Below are 18486 nucleotides of genomic sequence, written 5' to 3'. Positions count from 1 at the left end.
CGGACAATAGTCTCCCGCTCTCCCGGCTCCGGGGCCCGTCCCCCGCAGCGCCACCGACCGCCTGGTATTGGCCGCAGGTAACGGACTAAATTCTTCAATATTTCTTGAAAAGATCCCTCCTTAAGTAAATCACACTTGTATCTTCTACACCTACAGTAAATTGTCACGATCTATATTAACCAAAATGTTTTATGTATATATATAGGATGCTCTCAAAAAAGAGTACACGAAAAAACATTTTACATTAAAGACTTTTCAGAATATGGTATAGATATATTTAATGGACATTATATAAGTAAGTATACCTAAACTATAGATGGCACGTGAATACGACGGGCGCCCCGCACTGATATGTGCCCCCGGACTTCCCAACCATTGTGCTCCTCCCGTCTGACGTCGCTACTAACCCGACACATATTATATCCTAATTGACAAATGTAAATCATTCAAACTGCACTAGGAACCATATCTGCCTCTACTTTAGATGAAGATGTTACAAATAAAAGTACGCTTACGTATCCGCTGTAAAACTAAGCTTTGGATTCACTTTACTACAAAACTAAACGTGTTCTCCCGAACATATGCGCAAAGAAAATGATTTACACAATAATACCTACATCCTATTCAGTACTTTGGGGGTTACTTGACTTTTCTTTTTAATAAAAATTAATAAAATTAATCAGACCATAAGTGAAATAATATTACGGGAGTAGACGGGGCCGTGCCCCAGTGAGTGCGCCAACTAACGATAACAAACAAAAAATAAACATAAAAAGTAAAGAAATAGCGCGAGCTTGAGATCTTCTACTGATTATTGTCAGCAGACGGCGTACACGTTCACTCTTCACACGATGTACAGCGTATTGAGGACCAACACGTGATGGTTATTCTTGGCCAAGGTAACGATGTAGCCCTCCGACGTGATCTTTAGGCCGCAGCAGCGCGACACCTGCAAAAGGGAGGAACACGGGGTTACCGAGTGACTGCAGATACTGCACATACCACACGGCACACTACTGCAAACTGCTGCTACCTTCACGTAGGGACACTCGAACTCCGTGATGATAGAGCCCTCGCGAGAGAACACAGCCACATGGAACTTGTTGCCGTGAGAGTCGCCGATGAGCACATCGCCCGCATCCGAAACATCAATCCCGTTGGGGAAGTTAGTGATGTTCTCACACCCGATACGCCGCAGGAACTTCCCCTCCTCCGAGAATACCACCACACAGTGCCCCTTAAAGTCGCATACGTAAAACTCTTTACCTGAAATGACAAAACATCCTCTTACTACATATAGCAAATATACCCATCCACTTGTTAAAAAATGATTAACCACATTTATATAATACATCTAATTAGGTTGTTAACAAGCTCTTTAATTTAAAACTTTAATTAAATTTTTGCTATAATTAAAATAATAGATTGTTGTCCCTCCAATGACGCCTTCATATAAAACGTTTAATAAATTTTTATATCATATATGTATATTTATATCAAAGAATAGTTTTTTTTAAAAACTTTTTTAAAAGAAAAAGCTTTTTGAATAAAATATTTTACTTTCTTCAATTAATTTGCTGCTTTTATGCGGCCAATGCTATGAGTATGCCTTTACTAGCTGTAGGGATAAACTGAATAATTTTGCAGTCCCAGGAAAACAGAAGATATTATATTCCTGCTGTGTGGAAAATGCTTACCACTAATGGCAATATCAGAGGGTTCTCGCATGCACTCGCTGCAGTCGAACCAGCTGAGCAGGTCTCCATTCTCGGATATAACGAACACAGTGGGAGTCACACTATCCACAGCCACGATGTGCCCCTGCTGAGTGACGGCCAGGCCTGCCACGATGTCTATATAGCGCACCGCAATCTTCTTCAGGAAGTGCCCATTCTTGGTGAAGATCTGCATGCGCGAGCGCTCATTGCCACGGTCGCACACCACAAACTTCCCAGTGGCCCGCATGACTGCCACCTTGCGTGGGTACCACAACTGACCTTCTTCTTTTCCGGCTGTGCCAAAATGAAATTTGTAGATTCCAGTCTTTTCAAACACCTATAAATCAAAGCATAAAGAAGTCACAATGATATCATACAAATGCACTAATCAATAATTGAAACAATTCAAATTGAAAGACAATGAGAGACTTCTACAGCAACCGTTTTTTAAATTCTTGCACAACAATTTTCATTCTTACAATCTTTAAATAATTATCAATTTGATATTTTTTTTTTTTTTTGTTATTTATCTAGTAAATTACAGGATGCTTAAAATCAATGTAAACACATCGTAGTATCATCAAGCTTAACAAAATTTCCAGCTATGAGTATATTCAATAATTTATGTTTATTTAATAACTTGTTTATTTAACATTTTTCAATTCCTGATCACTAAATAAAAATATCATTTCACTTGCTGAAAATGTCAAATACTAGATACCTATATTAAATATTGTGAAAATTTGAGGTACGATGAGAGATAAGCGACATAACAGTCGCATATTTTTTACTGCTTTTCATTCTGTCAAAAATAATCCTTCACAACTTTTATAGAATAGATATATTTCTCTATTAATTAAAAATTTACTACTATTTAAAGTTATGTAATAATTAGTAATAATTACGGTTATGCGATGATTGTTTGTATCAGCCACAATAATATCTTCTTCGTTTCCGAGACAAAAGCCGTGGGGAGAGTTAAACTGTCCCTTGCCGGAACCCAATTGGCCAAACTTGAAGCGGATGTGCATAGGGGCAGCCTTACTGGTGCGGGGAAAGGGCGAGGAGGAAGTAGCCATAGAAGAGTCCTCCAGCGAAGGCGGGCGGGGAGAGGTGGCCCCGCCCAGCAGCAGCGGAGGGGAGCGCCCGGGGCCGGCCGGTACGCCGCCATTCACCTCAGTGTTGAGACCGAGCTTGGCGAGCGCCTGCAAGTTGTTGAATGCCAGAGCGGTGGAAAGGTCTCCGGCCAAGAGGTCGGCCAAGGTGAAGGAGGAAGGAGACTGCACGATGGGGAGGGATGGCAGCGAGGGCATCGAGTGTCCGGGCGGCGCATCCTTCTCCGCGAGACTCGCCAGCTGCTGGAGGTTATACTCCGCGATGGACGACAGCGGTGGCAGGGCTGAAGGGGCTACGAGCGGCGAGGCCGGACCCAGAGAGTACTCCTCGAAGGAGGACTGCATGGAAGCCGGCAAAGGAGCCGGAGACGAAGCTCCCAGAGAAGAGCCCGTAATCGCTATCCCACTGTCCGCACTATCGTTAGAGTCGCTCTCGGTTTTAAACTTCCCAAAGTGCTTATGGATCGCACTCTCCAACTTCTCAAAATTCGTTTCGAATTCCAGGGAATAGTTTACGTCGAGCTTGGGGCTATTGTTGAGCAGGTACATGATTTGAGTCGAGACGACCTTCTTTAGTAGAGCGATCTCGGTGGCATCTCCGCGCTTCAATAAACGTTCCGTAAATTTGCAAGCGTCTTCAATCTTACGAATAGTTTTATCGATACCATCGAAGAGATCCATAACCTTGAGTTCTCGCTCGGAATGCAGAGTCTCCAAACGCTGTACGGCACTATCGTAAGCTATTTCCAGAGCGGCTTTGCAGGACTGGTAGGAGTCGAGGATGAGGGTGCGGGCGTCGTCTCGCTGGCGCTGCAGGTCGGCCAGCGTGTCGTCCAGGCGCTCGGCGGTGCGCGAGCACTCCTCGGTGCGCAGCGCAGCGCGCCGCGTGAGCGCCTGCAGCTGGCGGCGCATGGCGGGCTCGGCCTCCAGCACGCGCTCGCACTGGTGCGCCGCGCCCGCCTTGTGGCCGCGCGCCGCGCACTCGGGACACGCCGCCTCCTCGCACAGGTGGCAGTACAGCGACACGCTCTCCCCCGGGTGCGCCGCGCAGAACACCGGCTTATGAATGGTGGCATTGCCTTCGGAGTCCTTCAGAGCTTCAAACGGCACCACTCTGTGGTTCTCGAAGCAGCGCATAAAATCGTGAGCCGAGGTGCAATTGGGACATAGGAAATGCGAACAGTCCGAACACCTGGCCACGGCCTGATCTTTACTCTTGCAGCATGTGCACACTACAGTCTGGTCCACTGCGGATACATCTATAACGTTTGTGAGAATATAATCGGAAGGCAGAGAGGATATTCCCGAACTTCCAACCTGAAAAATATTATAAAGGAAATAAGTTATCCCTTTTAAATTTCTTAATACATATGTACTTATGAATGTATATATTTATTTTTTTATGTCTCACCTTAGTGTCCTGTTTGCAAACCGGGCAAGCGAGAACTATATCAAATTTGATAGAGTCACCGGCTTCATTTATCAGAAGCTTTTCCAAACAAGCTTCGCAAAATACATGCAGGCAACTTAATACACGAGGATTGCATAACTTATTGCTGTAATAATAAAAGAAATAGCACATTAATCGGGATTAACATGGTGCGAAATAAAGGAGTATTTTCAAAGTAAGGTAACTTACTCGCAAATATTACAATCTTGGTCCTGATTCCCTCCAGAGTCAGAAGGCTCTAAAGAGCCCTCCTCATCACCCAACCCAACTAGATTGTCGGTAAAGAGGTCTCCATTCATCTCTTCAATGCCATTCACAGCCATTGTACATGAAAATCTGTTTGTATCCTCTGCACGCAAAATGTAAAAACTTAATATGCAGGCCCCTAGTGAGATGTCAACTTCTTTTTCACCTTAAAAAAACAATTAACTTTATATAGGTATCTGGAAACATATCACTCACTCCTTTCAACAACATCATAAATCAAAAATTGCCAATTTCGAGTTGTGCATGTTTTCGGAATGCCTAGAAAATGTACTATATCCCAGCAAAAGCGGCATATTTTCAACTTAATATTTACCCGCTACAGGACAGAAAGTGTTGTTTTTGCATTTTGAAAAAAAGGTATTGTTTAATTTTTTTTTTAATATAACATAATAGTTTTCAAATGGAGAAAAAACCTTCAGGTTTTACCTAAAAAGATCTGTTGCACAGTAAAAAGTTCAGTAAGTGGCTTGATATTTATTTTTAATACATTGTACTATATTTTTAAACTTTAAAAACGTTCTCCTGAAAAATCAAGTTTTTGATTTATGACGTTCTTGAAAGGAGTGAGCGATATAGTAAAACAGAAAACAAGATAATTTGGCATTTTAGCCTGAAGTTGCGGATCTACTAGTTATTCTAATGCAAAAACATAACCCTAAAAGTGTGGAGGCTTAACAAAAAATAATATATATATTTTTTAAAACTCTAAAAATGGACGCAAAAATTTATAGACCATTATTGGACTGACTGAAGAAAAGGGCCATAACTATAGTCGAAACTCGAAATAAAAAGGAGGACGAAGCACTCCTGTAAGACTGCATTTACTGAAACACCTTACAAGATATTATAAACTACAAAATGATCACTGATTGCATTTTTCAGAAAAATTATGGTGTGTTGAAAGTAGTACACCATTTGACATATTTACTTCATTATATTTTCTGTAACATATCACCCCAATGATGTTCCCTGTAATGGTGGCTGAAATATCATGTAGGACTTTTGACTGTTAGGACTTGCAGGATTTTTCAAGACATAATAATCTAGAAAAATGCAAGCAGCATCTGAAGGGTCTTGAAAATGTAAGAAATTCATAAAATGACTTATGTTGGCTATCCATTTCTTTTGTTAAAGTAAAAGCTAAAAAGCTTAGCACAAATAACACTCGACTTACTGAGTTTTACATTTTGCCTATTAATTATTGCATAATGTGAAATTATTTTATGAAACATTGTATTTTTTTAAAATAAGAGCTATATTTGCGGACATGTTAATAAAACCTATTTTTAATGAGTTCATTTACTTTTATTCTAAACCTCCTGTTGAAGTGTACTGGACGTATAAAAAAGCCATTGATAGCTGAAAAGATAGCGGACACCTCAAAGGTATCAAGGGCCATTTTGCATCCTTTGTCCGTAAGAAAGATCTGTTTGAAGAAGGTACAGCATTGCTCACAGTAAAATGATATATCTATGTTATTAAGCTACATATTCAAATATAAAAGTTTTAGTCCACTATAAATAATAATGGACTGTTACATATATTAAATACAATGGCAAAATTGTAATATTTAGCATTTCTGATTCTGCAGGTTTAAACAAATAAATAATTTTAAAAAATGGTTTATAGTAAAATATGTAATTATATACATGAGTAATATATTTATAATTATATCATAATATGAAAATACATCTAATTACAAATAGATAGGCATATCAGATATGCATCTGGACCACCTTTATGTATTATGTACATACATACACAAATATATAAATATATATATATATATATATATATATATATATATATATATATATATATATATATATATATATATATATATATATATATATATATATATATATATATATATATATATATATATATATATATATATATATATATATATATATATATATATATATATATATATATATATATATATATATATATATATATATATATATATATATATATATATATATATATATATATATATATATATATATATATATATATATATATATATATATGCACAATTTTTTAAAGTTCACTGATATGTAATATCTACAGTAAAATAGCAAACATAGATTAGAATTAATAAATTCTAAGGGGAGTCAAACGAACGCTAAAGTACATCGAAGCAGTTGGTATCTAGATGACGGAATTATTGATCTACTTATAAATGCAGCTGCGTTTGAGTAATATCATTAAAAAATAAATAATACTTCGAAATAAAACCAAATAAAGCGAAATAGTAATAAAACGGGACGAATTGTGTGAATTGTTTGGCATTGGACCCCACCATTAGCATCTAAAGGATTCATAACCTACTTGGAAATTTTAAGCTGCACTGCGTAAAAGAAAATACGCACGCTTAAAAAAGTAGGCAATATTTAACATGAAGAGCTGAAACTAGCTAATCCCGTAAAACAACTTTAAGGAAACTAAAGAAGTTAAATTAAAACGGAGAAAAAAAATGCACCACTTACCACGGCCATGACGAACAAACTTTTAGCAAATGGCGATTTTCAGTGTTGAGTGTTCCCATACCAAAATATCAATAGAATTACCGCCAATTTTTAAACTGGTCGGAATGAGTACAATACTATTGTGTATTTATCGACGAACATTCGATCAAAAAGGGATAAATGAAATTAAATTAAAACTTAATTTGAAAAGAAAATATTCAACAATAACTTTACAAAACGGCAACCTGAATACTGACGAAACCTGTTTACACTATAAAATAAACAAAATATAAACGAATACTTTTGGTTTCAAATTCGAACAAAGGAAAGCGGAGGAAATAAAAAATATAGAAGCAGAACACAAAGTTTTTCGCCAAAACTAAATACAAAAGTATCTACCTACCTATGTTTTAACCTAAATTTATTAAAAAATATATTTTTCAGTCAATCAATTCTAAGCGACCTTTGTACATAAAATTACGATTTTGGTATAGTGGAAACTATCGACTTCTAACTGGAATCCCATGACAGCAGGACTATATGACATAACCTAACTGTAAGGAGTAAATTATGTACAATACATCAGAATAAAATGTTAATCTACAATACATCAATAATTATTTGGCGCGTCTCCAAGAAATAATTTACACTCAATACCTATAAAAAAATAGGGAATGTAATCTAATAAATTAAAATGATAAATTTTATTTTATTTTGGTAAAACAATATATGTATATTTAAAATTTAAAAATATATGTAAATGAAAATTTTTTATTTATTTTAAACTCCTTAGAATAAATAATCCTTTTATTGATATCCATATTATAAATGATCATCACGATAATTTGAATTTTTACAATAAACGATCTTCGGATAATAATCATTTTCGGTATTCAGGTGAAATAATATAAATTATGTACATACTATTATTTTAATTTTTGGTAACTTACTAAATTTTAAAAACTAAGTTCTGCTGGGAATAAATATTAAACACTATGATAGGGTCTGTCACGAAATAACAGAAATATAAAAAATATTGATATGTTATGAATGCATAAAGAAAACCACAGTAGTTACTTTATTTTAGTCTGACATCATTAATTGACTAGTATTTCTTCAATTAATGAAATTTTAAATGCAAAAGTAAAAGAGACATATATGTTTTTATCCGAAGACTTAGAATAAATAAATAAATTAGTTTTTTCTGGCAAAATCTGATGAAATAGGGCTAAAATCAGCGGATTTATAACATTGTCGACCTGGTTGAAATTAACATATTTACAATTGGTGCCACAACATTGATTTTTTCCACAAAGACAGTTTACCATGTACCGATAATTAGGATACGAATATATATTAAATGGGCATGGAGATTTCCACCTTAGTAAACAATCGTTGTTTCTAATATCTACCACTGACTACTCCATCTAGGTTGGTCTAACCTGCCCGGGTGTGTGGCCGTAAATGGTCGTCCAAACAAAACTTTCCTCCAAGGAGTATGCACGTACATATTATATGAACGGCCGCGCTTATAACTATATAATGCCCAGAGGCTTTTATTCATTAAATGGCAGTAGGTTGTAATTAAATTCTAAAACCACACCTCAAACTATTTTTCTGTTTTGAACATAGCATTTTACTAAAATTAGTGCGACGTCATCGTAATAACGTCAAAGAAAACGAACGAAATAAAACAACGATAACTTTTATATAAATCATGTTTACTCATGATAAAATTTTTATTTATTCAATAATATATGTTGTTTATAACATTGACATTGAATTTTAATTATAAAAGTTTTTAAAAAATCACTCCCCAGATACAGTTTACAGAAACTTGCTCCCGAATAATCATTGCATGCTACTTTTTCACGGGAATTTTCTTCTTTTGGAACTCCGGATTCGTGAATTCAAAAAAGCACACAGAACACATGGTCGTTTTTTTTTCGAGCAAGGCATATTTTGAATTGAGAAGCTATCATATGGATTTCATGCATTCGGAATTCCGAAAAAGTAAAATGATGGCGGAAAATACGCGTTTGCAAGAAGGCCGCAGCTTTCGCATTTAGTTAGTCTGTGGTAGAGTATAGTCTTTGGCAAATTAGTTAATTTGTGGCAAATAAAGTTTTTGGTCTGTGGTATATGGTTTCCTCTTCCTCGTGTTTGTGTTTATGTATTTGTTTCACCGATCTATCTCCCCCGAAAAGTACGAAAAATGAAAGAAATTGTTTTATCAAACTGTGAGAAGAATTTCATTCAAAATGCTATCACGGATGGAACGGTAGTATTTTATTTATTTATATTAATCCAGATGTTAAGCCCTCTGACAGATGAAATGGCGCGTCATTATTATTTTTAAACTTTTTCATTTTGAGACTTATTTTGAATCGCCGGTGTTGAGCAGTGGTTTTGATTTTTTAAAAATATAATTTTCCAAATAAATTATTTACTACTCTGCTATATTTGACATTTTATAAAACAACGGATAAATGAGGTTATCTGGCGGAATAAGGCTCAACCCAATATATTCTGATGAACTACACTTTTATTTACTTACGAAATATTTAGAGAAGATTAAAATCAGAATGGCTTGATAAGAATCTTGGTTTTGCCAAACTAATATTAGTAAGAAAGAGGCGCTGCGGCGTTAAGTAGACGCGTGACTGCGAAACTGGCGTCGCGGGTTCGATTCCCGCCAATCGCAAAATGAATTCAAGATAGATTTATTTTCAATTGGTCTTGGTATTTGTGATGTATTTTTCACATTTACTTTACCTATCCTACCTGCAGACAAGCCTCTTAAAATTAGGGGCTTTGCAAGTTATTCCTGTAAAAAAAAAAAAAGAAATATCTTCTAACCCTTATCAGCACCCAATAGTGCATAGGGCACTGCATCGAATTGACGCAGTGTTATCTTGATCGTTTCTTACGTGAAGGTAAGGTAATCACTCCTGCGCTTCAGGGACCAGACCAGGGTAATATTGAATAAATATTACAGTGAATCACTTATACTTATTTGTATTCACTTATAAATCAACCTAAGTAACACCAAGTAAAAACGCTTATTTTTTCAGAGGCTAGATGGAAGAAATTTGGATGAATGGCGCACTTTGAAATTATGCTTAGGCTCGGAATGGGGTAGTTGCCATGTATCTCTAGGAAGTACAAAGTATGTCACATGCATATGTTTTTATAACTGTAATAATTATTGTTGTTTTTGCAATGCGTTATTCCATTTTTTTTATTTCCAGGGTGGTTTCCCATGTAACGTGTAAGGTCGGCCTTCCTAAACAGACCAGACCCAATGAAGGAATTCTGTTTGTTAATGTGGAACTTGGTACAATGGGTGCCCCAAATTTCGAAGCAAATAGGCAATCTGATTTAAGCGTATATTTGAATAGATTGATTGAAAAATGTATATTGGAATCCCGGTGCATCGATTTGGAATCCCTGTGCATTGTCTCAGAAGAAAAGGTATAATAATAATAATACTTTTTCACTATTTCATGTGGCTCATACACAGTAGCTTGTCTTACACAAGCTCGTTAAAGTTATCCAACCTATGTGCTCTCCCCATTACTGTACTTCTCCATTTCCTTTTCTTCTATATAGAAGTAATGGCCTTCACCTCGTTCACTTACATCATCTGTATCCTATCAAATATATTGCAATCCCAGTTTTAAGATTGGAAAGCGCAGGACTACATCACTTCATATAGTTAACAATTGAGTTAAATAAAATGTGGTTTGGATACCGAGTAGTTTACAAGCATGTTCTTAGTAAGGTATGCAGTAATGAAGTGAATTCTTAAATATATTTTTAGGTTTGGACACTGAGAGTAGACATACATGTTCTGAACCATGCAGGTAACATAATAGAATGTGCAAGTATCGCTGCATTGGCAAGTTTGGCTCATTTTAAGAGGCCAGACTTTACTACAAATGGTGATGAACTGACAATCCATACATTTGCTGAAAAAGATCCAATTCCTATAACCCTACACCACTACCCAGTGTGTGTGTCATTTGGAGTGTTTAGCAATGGGTAAACTTGAAATCATTTCCTCTTATATGTTGGTGTCTGCTTATCTACATGGAGTTTGTGAAGCTAATTATATGTACTATTTTTTCCAGAACAATGGTTTCAGACCCAAATTTGTCTGAGGAAACAGTGTGCAATAACTCGGGAGCTATATTAGTTATAGGAATGAATCCATACAGAGAAGTCTGCCTTATAGACTTAACTGGTTCAGCTGTAACATCGGGACCTAATCTTATATACAAAGCAACACAGAAAGCTACAAACCGAGTACAGTACATTGTAAAAGAAATTAAAAATCTCTTGCTTGATGATGAAAAATTAAGGTACATTTTGATGTAGTATGTAAATTAATGTAAGTAACATGCTTGAAGTTTTAAGTTGTAATTTTTTTTTTAACTTGTTTTAATTTTAGAGCATCTGGTGCTGATATTGGATTTGCAAATGCTATTCCGAAAAATGAATTGTTGACACTAGCTGCCGATAAACTATTTTTAAAGCTCAAAAAGTTTAATTTTAATATGAGTGAGGATATAGAGGAAAATCAAAGGAGAGACGTTGATATGCAGTCAGATGGTGATGCTGATGAAGGTAAACAGGGAAAATAGTATAAAATGTAACCTTTCGTACGGAATGTAATAAAATATGTTATTCTTTGGTAATCTTGGCATATTAACATTTATTAATTAATGTCTCTTATGATTCAAATTTTCAGGAAATAGTTCTTGACTAAAATGTTCATGAATTTCGTGCAACTATGGTATGTAATAATAAAATCTATTTTCAGACATGGCTGTAGTCACAGATAAAAACATGGCAGCGTTAATACCTAAAACCAAAAATGGTAATGTGCCAGCCAAATCTTGGGCACAAATGACTAGCGACATTGAGGAAAGTGACGACGATGATGATGAAGATAAGCAGGAAGAGGATGTTCAAATAGTTAAAGTTATAACAGCTGAAGATAGAATCATTGCAAATATTCGTAAGTGACTTTTCTATGTTAACTAAGAGACAAATACTCAACTTCGCACAAAATACTATAAAAATATGTAAAATTTCAGACAGTAAACGTGTATATTCCATCTCGGCAATAATGCTTTAAGCGGGCTGTAGATAATAATAAAAAAACATGTTTTTTATTCCCATCTATGTTTTTTTCTCTAATTTTCTTTCCTCTCTCACTACAAACAATTATTTTACTTTTCACATAATTAATCTCTTAATATGTAATATGTTAATGGATGTTAATTTTTATTTTGATAGGTACATTTCTATAATGCTGTTTTTCACTTTATTCAGATGTAAGCAGTGATAGTGAAGAGGAAGATATAGTTATGTTGGAGCCAGAAAAAAACAAGAATACACCCTCTAAGAAGAAATCTAAGAAGTCAAAAAATAAAACAAAATCATAAAATATTATATTTTATTGTTAATCTAAAATACATTTATATTTCATTTCAATATAGAAGTTTTATTCTTATTTCCACTGCACTTCCAGTGCAATAAACTAATCACATACATACATACAAATATACACCACACATTCATTCTATTCCAGAAAGTCAACATATTTGTCAGTATAGTACATTGTTTTAATAGCTTTGCTGTAAATAAAGTATGATGGTATACCATTATGTTCAAGCCAATCATGTAAGTTTTCATTCTTTAACAGGTTTTAGTGACACATTATATCGACGGCCCCTACGTGAAGTATTCTATCTGCAAATCTGATACTTTACAAAAGAGAGCTTAGAAGATTTTTTCAACATATTTTTTTTTATTAATTGAAGGTTTTATCTGAAATTCTAAACTAGTATTATACATTCAAAAACACGATAAAATAATGTATTAAATCGTTTTAAAACTTTATGCTTAGTCAAAATTAAGTAGTTAGCGTTTTAGAAGTTCAGTTCATTTCGAAAATTCAATGTAGATAGCGTCCCATACACCTGAAAACCAGGCGTAAATTACTTTTTATATATTTTTTGTTTGTTTATATTTGTAGATAACGGTCAGTTGATAACATTTGACAAAATTTACAAAAATGTATTTAGAGCACTTTACGTAGGGCACGTCGATACGTACTTGTTTCTATGAGAAACACTGAAGCCACAAAAATGTTATCAATTTATTAACCTAAGTGTAGGTGACCATGATTGTATGAATTCAAATATAGTTAAGTGCAACCAACTAAAATTTCACATACTAACGGAATAATTGTGTGGACCTATTTATAATTGAATCAAGAATGTTTAAATCACATTCTGATGCCATTCAGTAATAATTTTATAACAGCTCATTATGATGGATGATATAACAAGTATGTATATAGCTTTTCTTCAGAAGAGATCTTTGGGCCTTTCTTCATCAATGCCAGTTTATAATCCATTTAGTGAATATTTTTACTTATTCATCTTATAAAAAATACTATTAACAATACATTTTGAAGAAAATAATATTGATGTTATTTATTAAATGATTTGCAAAGTGGCTTACATATGATTTACATATGTGTCTGTAATTATTGTAGTCATGTTACAGTATAAAAATGAGGGATGTTGAGTAAATTGATCAGAATGTACACTGTGTGTTAACGGATAAACTATTTACACTAAAAATATTATATTGACATCTGAGATAACTCAAAATAAAAATATTGTATTGGGAGTAAATTTCATCTTACTTGGAAATATTCAAACCGCATAGTCAGTTTTATAGACAATTGCACTAAAACATTAAGAAGTCCATAGATGTAAACAAAAGTTGTATATTTTTGTTACATATGACTGAATTTAAATTTGGATAAACCATTATATCCATATTCTACAGCAGATTAATGGGGTGCTTTGTAATATTTAGGGGAGTAGAAAAATCTACTTTGATTTGATTTTAATATAAAGTACGCTCTGTATCAGAATTGTGATAAAATATGTACATATTTACTGAACAATAATTCTTGATTTTGTGAATAAAATTCTACATGATCCATAAGTGATAACATAAATATGTGTTTATGGAAAAAAAAATTTTTCACATTCAAAGAATTAACAAATACATTATCATTAAGTCATCCATGCGATGGATTTAAAAACTAATAATAAATATATACATAATATTACAAAATGTTCAGATATCCAGATTAGATCGCATCAGAATTCAAACCATTTTTTTGATCCAATTTATTGCCATTAGTTTTAACCATATATATGAAATAAGTGATAATTTCCTTCTCATTCACTGGAATCGATTTGAAGTGCTTCTGTAATGTCTGAAATGCAAAAAAAAAAATTATTATCGCTATTAAATAAAGTAATGAATTATTACAAGGTCTTGTATGTTAGTGCAAATTGAAAATTTTGATCATCTTAACACTATGCTGTCCGCAAGTCTGATTGGGATTCTTTTGCTTGGCGTTGTTAGAACCGGTTCAGATCATTTCGCTTATCATCAATATTTTTTCGAGGTTTTTGGGAGATCATAAATCATGAAGTTTTACTAATTTCATTTATCATTTCTTGTGAGGTTTTATCCTGTTCCTTAAGTTTAACAAAATTTTGAGGATATTGCCATATGATATTTGATAGTGTCACAGGCATCTCGATAGTTTTGCGCATAACATCAAAATCTGCCGGTATCACAGGCATTTGACTGATAGTTTTCATAAGGCACCAACTTTGTGTCACCTTTGTGTCATAGTGTTGAAAACAATTTTAACAAAAACTTTGTACCCTTTAAAATTGGGATAAAAATACTACTTGGAAACATGTTGTTAATTTGGTGATTTGTTCAAAGTCAACAGAAATATTATCATAGCATTTTTAACTTGGGTGTGATACAATCAATCTAGGTGCATTTTAAATTTTTAGTTAGGTGCAGTAATGTTTTTATGATGCATGTATATATTTATTACATATAAATGAAAAACTCTACTTGGCAATGGCCTGTGCTTTGGTATACATATAAAAGTGGTGACTGACCGGAGCATTTCGTCATAACGTAACGTCGCTCGCGGAGAGCGCTCCGACTATGGATAGAGCGCTCGGCTCGCTGTACTGACTATACGAATGTTCGCATCATAACGTGTTACGTTACAATGAAATGGCTCCGGTCAGTCCCCACCATAATGTAAATATTATGGAATGAGAACAATTTACTATTAAAAATTTTCATGTAAATTATAAGACTAAAAAGGTAAAAATTTTGGGCAAGAAGAAGCAATCAATAAGTGTAAATATAAATAACTTTTGAGAAAATTTAACAATATAAAAATACTAAACTAAATTATAATCAAATAAAAAAAAAACTACAAAATGGCAAAAGATACTAAAGAATATGTGTAAAAAGTAATTTTAAGAGGGATTGTTAGATTTAAAAAATAGTATAACCCGCAAAGCCTCTCTTTTAGAGGCTTATCTGCAGGTAGTGTAGTAAGGATAGAGAAGGTAATGTGAAAGATAGATCACAAAAACCCAGGCCAATTGAAAATAAATCTTCATTGAATTTATTTTGGAATTGGCAGGAATCGAACCTGCGACATTAGGTTATGTTAGGTTAGGTTAGCCACGGCACCTGTCGCATGGCGCATTGTGCAACATTAAGATTGTCTAGAAGCTCTTGTGAGTCTTTTCTACAAGTTATACTTGCATAATTTCACTCATATTTCATTAAAAAATATATACAAAATGGTAAATCTTACATCAGCCAACTGTGATTTATTCATTCCAGTTTTAGATTGCACCTTAAAATGACGCTTGTATCTTCGGAGCGTGTTGGACTGAAGCTGGTATAGGTCTACTTCAGGAAGATCAACGTCTGTCTCGTTACTATCATCTTCCGATTCCTTTCTTCTTCGCTGTTTGGTCCTTGCGCATTGAATCATCACTTTGTGGGGGTCGCAGATGTACATATGTCGTGCCTGGTAAAAAATATATAAAAAACAATTACATTACTAACAGGAAGGATTGTCATTGCCACGTAATTCTGAGTTATAGTAAATCTCCGATTTATGAGATACCAATTTATTTATTTGACATCTTGAAGATTTATTGTTTATTGGTGAATTTATTTCTGTAGAAAATAATTTATAACCAACCAAAACTACCATGTTTTAAAAAGAATCACCGTTTATACCTTTTTATCTGTTTAATAAGTGAGCAGAGGTGGTTATAATGAAAAATTATTATAAAATTAAATACTAAAAGAAGGAAAAGAGGTTGTAGGTTTATGCAATGCTTAAAATGAAGACATTTTATTTGAGTGTGAGAAGATGACATAGTCAACTTCATTTTGTTATAAAATAATTCGAAAACTAGGGCTCGGCAACTGGCATAGACGATCAACCAGATTATGATTTAGGAAATACACCTTGGGATAGCATAAAGATGATAGGACAAATTGGGATACATATACATAAGTTTCATTACATAAATAAGCATTGATTTGAACTCATGTGTTTCATTTTGGAAAGCATGACAGATTTCCAACAAATTTCTTAAATGAACAAATTTCCTTACCCCTATTAAATTTGGTATAAGTTTATATGGATAATGACAATTTTGAGAAAAAGTTGTGTATCTTAATATTTTCAGAAAATGCACATTTATATAAATGATTTACATATGTGAATAAGTATAATAGTTAATTTACTGGATCTATTATAATATTACTTGATGTTCTCAACACACAACCATCAGAGAAATTAAGTTTACAAACATATTAATAGTGCATTCTACTATAGAAATTCATGTTTAGAAATAATTAATATACTTACTAAAGTATAAAACGCAGTAACCTTGGCTATCAAAATGGTGTTTAAGTTCCATACGATATAACCCGAATATAATATCTTGACTTGAAAAAAATGGTAACAAAGATACTAGGAACATATTTTTGACAGGACTTGGAAAAGACTAAGAATTTATACTAAAAGGATAAAAATATTGGAATAATACATTACCACTGAGTCTAGGTTAAGTTTTAATCTTCTCTGAGCCACCGTCTTCTGTATTCTTTTAGTGTATGCAGCATTTCCAGAAGGACGTTGGCATCTTTCCCCATTGTCAACCAAGCAACATATTTGGTCCGAAGGCCCCCTGGAGTCTTCTTCGCCTGTACTGAACCCGTTGTTCATCTGATGCTCTCGTTGAATCATTAAATAGCTGTGTTTGGCCCAATTCGGCCTAAATAGTCCAAAAGATGTCGAAGTCGGACACAATCACGACACGATACGCAGCTGTGTTAAGCTAGGATACAAGTTATTGTCAATAATTTAGATATCTTGCGTTAACGATCACTACGGAAAAAATATAATGTCTTATATTATGCATTTGACGAACGAAAACAACAGATTGTGTACGATATTACAACAGTTGCCTTTAAACACTAAAATAACACCGCGAGTTTGACATAACGCGTACAAAATTATGAAAGCGAAAACGAACGAGCTGTCCTACAATAAAAAAGTAAACTCTGTTTTAATTGGTCGATTTTCTATATTCGCCTAAAACCACGCCCAATCCGAACACTGAGTTTTAGAATGTTTTTATCAAAGTTTACAATATATTTTATATGAAAATGTAAATATCCGAGGAATCAGACACTAAATTTAAGTAAAAACACGATTTCAAATTGAATAAGCAACAATGTAGAACTAAAAAAACGTGATTTTTTAAATGACATCCAAAGAATTTATCTAAAAACCTCGGAACGAAAAACAAACAATGCTAGAAATGCTTTATGCCTATTGGTAGATAGAAGGCGGTATTTACAAATTCCGCCAATGATTACACGCGTTTTCCTGAAGCAAATAGTGCTCCGTATCACTTCGTAAGTGGCGTGGGGCCGCATAGAAATTTGTATTGGAGCTGGAAATATATAGGAACCGAAGGTAAGGCCAGTTTCTTTTGATAGAATGCTATTATGTCAGATCTTTTGCACTTGTGTTTTGTTATTCTTTTTCACCAAAAAAATTGATCGACACCTTGATAAACGACGAGAAATATCCTTTTCCGCGTAATTTTGTGTTTCGTCTTTATCATTAGGCAAATGGCTGCCGAAGTGACATTTCTAAATGCGCGGTAAGTTTATATACCTATATGGAAACGTCACTTTTATATAATATAGCTTTTCCAATTTGGTTTGTCGAATATTGATTGTTTTCAGATTTGTTTTAAAACATTTCGTCATTTTCAACAAATATGTAAAACTGTCATTATTCCAGTTTGATTTAATAGTATGTATTTTGTTCCAATTGCATATTTTTATGCAATACCTAAACTGTTTGTCGCTATGTCTTGTTTACAAATAACACGTTTCGAGTTCACGGCGGTTTATCTATATATAAACCCATTATAGTACTAAAATATAAGCTAATAATATGTCTGATCTTTGACCTAATTTTCTGGCCTATTTTTTTGAAAGTGATA

The 18486-nt window shown here is 34.0% G+C and overlaps 3 protein-coding genes across 3 annotated transcripts; 1 reads left to right on the top strand and 2 right to left on the bottom strand.

The window, feature by feature from the left end:
• Positions 1–252: 252 nt before the first annotated feature.
• On the bottom strand, positions 253–7177 carry mei-P26 (E3 ubiquitin-protein ligase meiotic P26). The gene is made up of 7 exons (XM_088270018.1): positions 7043–7177; positions 4473–4695; positions 4245–4389; positions 2624–4150; positions 1698–2055; positions 1034–1266; positions 253–949 (listed from the first exon to the last, which is right to left on the bottom strand). The coding sequence occupies exons 2-7, from the start codon at positions 4604–4606 to the stop codon at positions 845–847; spliced, it is 2502 nt and encodes an 833-aa protein (XP_088126144.1). The 5' UTR covers positions 4607–4695; positions 7043–7177; the 3' UTR covers positions 253–844.
• A 1964-nt stretch (positions 7178–9141) lies between these two features.
• Positions 9142–12538, top strand: Rrp45 (exosome complex component Rrp45). The gene is made up of 8 exons (XM_088270041.1): positions 9142–9302; positions 10096–10190; positions 10273–10495; positions 10845–11065; positions 11155–11385; positions 11475–11650; positions 11847–12044; positions 12362–12538. The coding sequence occupies exons 1-8, from the start codon at positions 9237–9239 to the stop codon at positions 12472–12474; spliced, it is 1323 nt and encodes a 440-aa protein (XP_088126167.1). The 5' UTR covers positions 9142–9236; the 3' UTR covers positions 12475–12538.
• Positions 12539–13033: 495 nt separating this feature from the next.
• Positions 13034–17532, bottom strand: Sap30 (SIN3-associated polypeptide 30). Its single transcript, XM_088270044.1, has 3 exons — positions 17019–17532; positions 15759–15977; positions 13034–14330 (listed from the first exon to the last, which is right to left on the bottom strand). The coding sequence occupies exons 1-3, from the start codon at positions 17211–17213 to the stop codon at positions 14202–14204; spliced, it is 543 nt and encodes a 180-aa protein (XP_088126170.1). The 5' UTR covers positions 17214–17532; the 3' UTR covers positions 13034–14201.
• Positions 17533–18486: the final 954 nt, after the last annotated feature.

Source organism: Brachycentrus maculatus, unplaced genomic scaffold, assembly GCF_059751285.1.
Source record: "Brachycentrus maculatus isolate JH-2025_06_01 unplaced genomic scaffold, ASM5975128v1 h1tg000370l, whole genome shotgun sequence".
In the NCBI taxonomy this organism is placed as follows: Eukaryota; Metazoa; Arthropoda; class Insecta; order Trichoptera; family Brachycentridae; genus Brachycentrus; species Brachycentrus maculatus.
Note: the sequence above shows the minus strand (reverse complement) of the source record. Positions and strands in the feature narration are given on the sequence as shown.

What these genes read in the sequence shown, in the direction of transcription:
- mei-P26 (XM_088270018.1), bottom strand. Translation starts at nt 4,606, where the DNA reads ATGGCTGTGAATGGCATTGAAGAGATGAATGGAGACCTCTTTACCGAC. An exon ending in CAAGATTGTAATATTTGCGA is followed by an intron (nt 4,390 to 4,472) that starts GTAAGTTACCTT and finishes TTATTATTACAG; the next exon opens with CAATAAGTTATGCAATCCTC. An exon ending in CTCTGATATTGCCATTAGTG is followed by an intron (nt 1,267 to 1,697) that starts GTAAGCATTTTC and finishes TTGTCATTTCAG; the next exon opens with GTAAAGAGTTTTACGTATGC.
- Rrp45 (XM_088270041.1), top strand. Translation starts at nt 9,237, where the DNA reads ATGAAAGAAATTGTTTTATCAAACTGTGAGAAGAATTTCATTCAAAAT. An exon ending in GTATCTCTAGGAAGTACAAA is followed by an intron (nt 10,191 to 10,272) that starts GTATGTCACATG and finishes TTTTATTTCCAG; the next exon opens with GGTGGTTTCCCATGTAACGT. An exon ending in TAGAATCATTGCAAATATTC is followed by an intron (nt 12,045 to 12,361) that starts GTAAGTGACTTT and finishes CACTTTATTCAG; the next exon opens with ATGTAAGCAGTGATAGTGAA.
- Sap30 (XM_088270044.1), bottom strand. Translation starts at nt 17,213, where the DNA reads ATGATTCAACGAGAGCATCAGATGAACAACGGGTTCAGTACAGGCGAA. An exon ending in AACTTAACCTAGACTCAGTG is followed by an intron (nt 15,978 to 17,018) that starts GTAATGTATTAT and finishes ATTTTTTACCAG; the next exon opens with GCACGACATATGTACATCTG. An exon ending in ATAAATCACAGTTGGCTGAT is followed by an intron (nt 14,331 to 15,758) that starts GTAAGATTTACC and finishes TTTGCATTTCAG; the next exon opens with ACATTACAGAAGCACTTCAA.